Source organism: Bactrocera latifrons, unplaced genomic scaffold (assembly GCF_001853355.1).
Source record: "Bactrocera latifrons isolate USDA-ARS-PBARC rearing strain unplaced genomic scaffold, ASM185335v1 scaffold_294, whole genome shotgun sequence".
Classification (NCBI taxonomy): Eukaryota; Metazoa; Arthropoda; class Insecta; order Diptera; family Tephritidae; genus Bactrocera; species Bactrocera latifrons.
The window spans coordinates 247381-252300 of NW_017536563.1; the positions used below are offsets into that span (position 1 = coordinate 247381).

The window sequence follows — 4920 nt, forward strand, 5'->3', positions numbered from 1 at the left end:
GAACAGCGTATATGTTTGTGTGTTTCAGATGATCCAAATATAAGAAATCGTGTCCGTTAGGAAAAAAACCCAACTCATTCACCCAACCATTTCTCTGACAGATGTCACCAAAAAGTTCCGAAAAAAATTGTTTATACACTCCACGGTATACCTCATGATATGTGAAAAAAGTTCTATTGAAGAATAAAAATTTCTACCAAAAAAATGTCAAAAATACAAGCTAGATTACCCTGCTGACCCCTGAACATTCATATTCTTAATTCAATTCTAGAAAGTGTCCATGTTTTATGGGAGATCGCGAAGATCAGCAAAAAAWTTGTATACGCCTTATCTGTATCAAAAATTTTCATATATTATTAATCGGCGTAATTGACAAACAGACCGACCTCGTGAACTTAATTTATCAGCCRCATTTATTTGTAATTATTTATAATTATTGCAATTACTCTTAATTGCATTCATTCAAACGCAGGGACGATAATGTCAAATATGTTACGACCTCCACTGCTCCGGGTGCTCACAATTCAGCATAGTAAAAGTTTGAGCAAAACAGCAGTTTGCAATTTTAATTTACAGCTTTCAACGTGCGATAGATAATCCTAAAATGTCAATTACTGCCAATTAATCTTGCTGTTTGTTGTTTTTTGTTTTGTTTTTCGGTTTTCAAAAACACAAGCGCACTTTCAACTCATTTTATGGTGATATCCATTATGATGTTCACTTAATGCCGCTGTCAATTTGGCTTAATAAATTGTGAAATTCTTTACAATGCTGAAATTTTACAAAAATTTTACAGCTATTGTACATTTAACTTGCTTGTTTCTCTTATTAATTCTCTCTGTCTCTGTCTCTCTCTTTCTCATTGCATGTGCCGATTACAACGAAACCAACTGAATCAATGGAATCAATGAAACTCTGGACAATCGTTGGCCACTAATCCACAATGATTAACAACAAAACTGTATGTACGTCAATTTGCTTTGAAACCGAAATTTACAACAACAACAAAATAATGATAATAACAACAACAAMAACAATCATCATGTAAACGTTCACAACAACAACAACACGTAAATGTCATGGCGACAACGTTAATCGTTACAACAACAACAACAAAAACAACACAATTGCGCCCAACAACAATAAAAACAACCCATAACGATCCCAACAACATTCAATGCGCTTGTCAACATCAATATGGCACTGTGTGCGCCACCATCGTTATCGGCCATCTTTCGTATATACACCATTTGCTTACACCGTGTCGTATACGTAAYATTTCTTTCGCAAAATGCTTTTCACTTGCATGCGCTTGAATGTGCTTTTGTCTGCATTTGATTGACATTTCATGGCAACCGCTAACGCTATTGTATTGCGTGTTGACTAATACGTATACAAATATGGACAACAACAACAACAATAATAATAACAATTGTAGTGAAAACAAAAGACATTGATGCCGTGGAAGGCAAATCCGTCTCCCTGCCATGTCCGATCAGTGCACCGCTGAGTGACGTTTACATGGTCTTATGGTTCCGCGATAATGCTGGTATACCGTTATACAGGTAAGTAACAAACAAACGCGTGTATGGCACATAAATGTGAACACAAAGCAGGTGTATGATTAGAGATAATAAACTCACAGCTGCTATAATATGTATTACTATGTGTTGCTTTTCCTTTTGAAATTTCGTCTGTTTTTCAACTTTTTMCTTGAACGGTGTGAAAGGCTTAACACTTGCTTTCCTTTTCTTTGTTAYTACTCGCTACTAATGATGATTTTAATTTGCGCTGCAAGCAAAAGCAATAAGAAACGCTTCATACATTTTAAGTAAAAGCGACGGCGTTGCTGTTTCRTAATTGCTGGAAAAAGTGAGAAAGTCACACACGCGACGTTAATGGTAGACCGAATACTGCCGTTTCATGTTGTTATTGCTCTGCTTGTTGTGCTTTGTTTTGTTACTAGATTTCTACACGGCAGCTTATAGTTGCTGGAAATTATATTTATCACAAATTTATGTTGCTTCTTTTGCCCACTAGCGTGATTTATTGCCTGACTTACAAGCAACCGAAATTTCCCTTTTGCCATAAGTCAAAATTTCATATTACCTCTTGGGTTACCGCACTAACACATGTACAYATAGCACGCACAACTTTACAAATACTTGCTTAGAAGTGAGATTATATACTACATACTTATTAGGGTGTGTCAAAAATAACTTTTCTTTTCTCTTTTATTTTGTGATTTTGAGACGTTAGTTTTTGAGAAAAAAATTATAGAAATGWTATTGAAAGAATGGACTTCTACCTAGAATGAAATATCGAGAAGATATAATGTCAAGTAAAAACGTTTTCCAAACAAGAACAAGATTTTGATCGATCAGTTTGTATGGCAGCTACATCTTATAGTAGTCCGATATTTGCGGTTCCGCTAAATGAGTAGTGTCTTGGAGAGAAGAATGCAAGCTTCCAGATCAATATCTCAAAACCTGAGTGATTCCTTCGCCGGACTTAAGCAGAGGAGATGTTCCGGCTTCTCTTTCATACCTACTTCCTTGCACTTTTTACAGGGTTCATCGTTAATGATGTTCATACGGCTTGCATGTGCTGCCAGTTATTTGTAATCTGTGAATAGGCCAACAACTGTCCTGCAGTCGTTTGGACACCGTGTGAGTAGAAAGCTTTCGATCTATCCTTCCGCTCCCTTGCACATGATATTGTCGATTCTGCATGCCTCCAAGAAATTCCATCCCACCTGGATCCTTCTGTCAGTCTCTTCGGAAATTTCGTTGTGTATCGTTTTCAACGATTTGCGGAGTTCCTAAATTGGTTCGGTTGCCAAGTGGATGTCAGTTTTGGTAGTCTCATCAGCTATTTCATTTCCCGGAACGATCTTGTGACCTGGAACCCAGTATATATGCAGCCGCTTTCGAATAGCGTCTATTACTATTGCCTTCCTCAGTTGAAGGACAATCTCAGGTGCAATACGAAGTGAGATTATTGCTTTTATTGCCACTTAGCTATCGAAACATATGTATAGTATGATGATATTCTTTATGTTATTTTCTGCGTTGTTAGCTAACTCAGTTGCTTTGCTGGCCGCAAAAACTTTTAACTGGAAGACATTGCACTACTCCGGCAGCTTATAGGGTAGTCTCAGTTCTAGCTTCCACTCATGGTTCGCGTATCCCTGCTCCATCCATTTTCTTTTAGCGCCACTTGAAACCAGATAGATTGCGAAGGTATATGGATTTCGCTGCCGATCTGTCCATTGCAAAGTCAGTTGGTGACAGGTTGACTAACCTTCCAAATGCAACCGTTACAGTGCTTCTTAGTACTACCGTTGTGCAGAGAGCAGCGATATGCTTTATTCTCCCACGGATTCAATTATGATACAATTATGATGCTTTGCTGGTAGCGCCTTAAGTAAGATTAGTTTGTTACATTGTGGTAATATAACACCAGTATCTTTTTGGATGCATAGTTAGCGAACACCACTGGCTTTTTTCACCCTCGCTTCTACATTGATTTTCCAGGTACTTGGTATGATCTTTAGTAGTTAAATCCACCCGTTGAGCCCTGGAGAGTTCCATGATGGAACTGTGTACTTCCTTGTAAAGAGAGTCCATCTTACCGGCATTTACCTCCAGGTTAGTTGGTAATACCCATTAGTGTATGACTTTTAAAGAGCTATTCATCACGCTATATAAGCTTTAGTTCGGGTGCTCTCCATTCATGATTTCCCAGAAGCTAATTTGTTAGAAGTATTCACAGGATAGATGACTGTATAGTCCTAAGAAGAGATTCAGCTCGCGCTTATCTGATTAATCTGGCTTCGTTCCATTCTGCGATAATCCTTCTGCAGTTTAGTTGTGCTACAAGTATAATGGTGGACTCTATCCCGTTTGCTACCAGACTATTAGCGATACAACTTTTGGAGAGATATTTGAATGATCCGCCCGTGTAAAGAAACGGTTGTGTAAAGAAATGGTATATTCCTTTCTCTAGACCGAGTGTAGTTTTAAGGTTAACAAGTGAAATGTAGTCTCAGTGGTTCTAGCCTTCATGGAGACGTGTTGAGCTTTCGATAGGTTGGCTGATTAAATCTTGTTCCTAATATAAGCATCTGCAATATTTCCGAGCGTTGAAAGAGAGAAATGAGGTTAGACTTATTTATCTGTACTCCTTCAAATACTCCTTTTCCTGCCGTCRGTATGAATATAAGGATCGCTTCTCTCTAAAGGATAAGCATATAACGAAGTTTTTATATAAGAAGCAATGCTTTATTTGTTAATACTAATTATTTGGTCAAACGTTATAACTCAAATAAAGAAATATTTATTTTTCCGCATTTCGGACGATATTTTCGCGGTATCTAAGGAAAACATTTAAAGTTTTTTCGGGCCCACCTTAATGTATCACATACGCGTATGCAAGCGCCGYTACACATGTATTCTTYACGCACACATTACGTGTTGCGATATTGTGYCGCAACACTCTGCATGTGGCTTGCCACAAATTTTGTCGTAGGTTGACTCCATTTTTTTTTTGTACGTCAACTAAGTTGAAATCAAGAAAATATTTATTATATCGCCACATTGCTGCGGAAAATGCAAAGGAAATTGCACTTCGCCAGCTACACACACTTCTAAACCAGAGGTACAACGAGTTAAGCGTTGCAACATTTTTGAAGTGCAACGGCACTCAGCCACGTCTGCATGCATGAATGGTRCAATGAAATACATTGAGAGAAATGTGTTTGAAGCTTTGCGATATTTCTACACTTTTTACCAATTGTGGTGATACTGTTTGGCATAAAAATTGAAATTCGGTACGGTCATTCACTTAAATATTAATAAAGTGCGATACTACGTTAACATTACGAGCTTTGCCGAGTGGAATTTTCAAGGTTTTTTTTTT

The 4920-nt window shown here is 37.6% G+C and overlaps 1 protein-coding gene across 1 annotated transcript in view; it reads left to right on the forward strand.

The window, feature by feature from the left end:
* Positions 1-4920, forward strand: part of LOC108970261 (neural cell adhesion molecule 1-B) — a 125964-nt gene that overhangs the window by 53783 nt on the left and 67261 nt on the right. The window contains exon 2 of the mRNA XM_018935545.1: positions 1439-1565. Coding sequence (XP_018791090.1) covers positions 1439-1565 — 127 coding nt within the window. The remainder of the gene's footprint in view (positions 1-1438; positions 1566-4920) is intronic.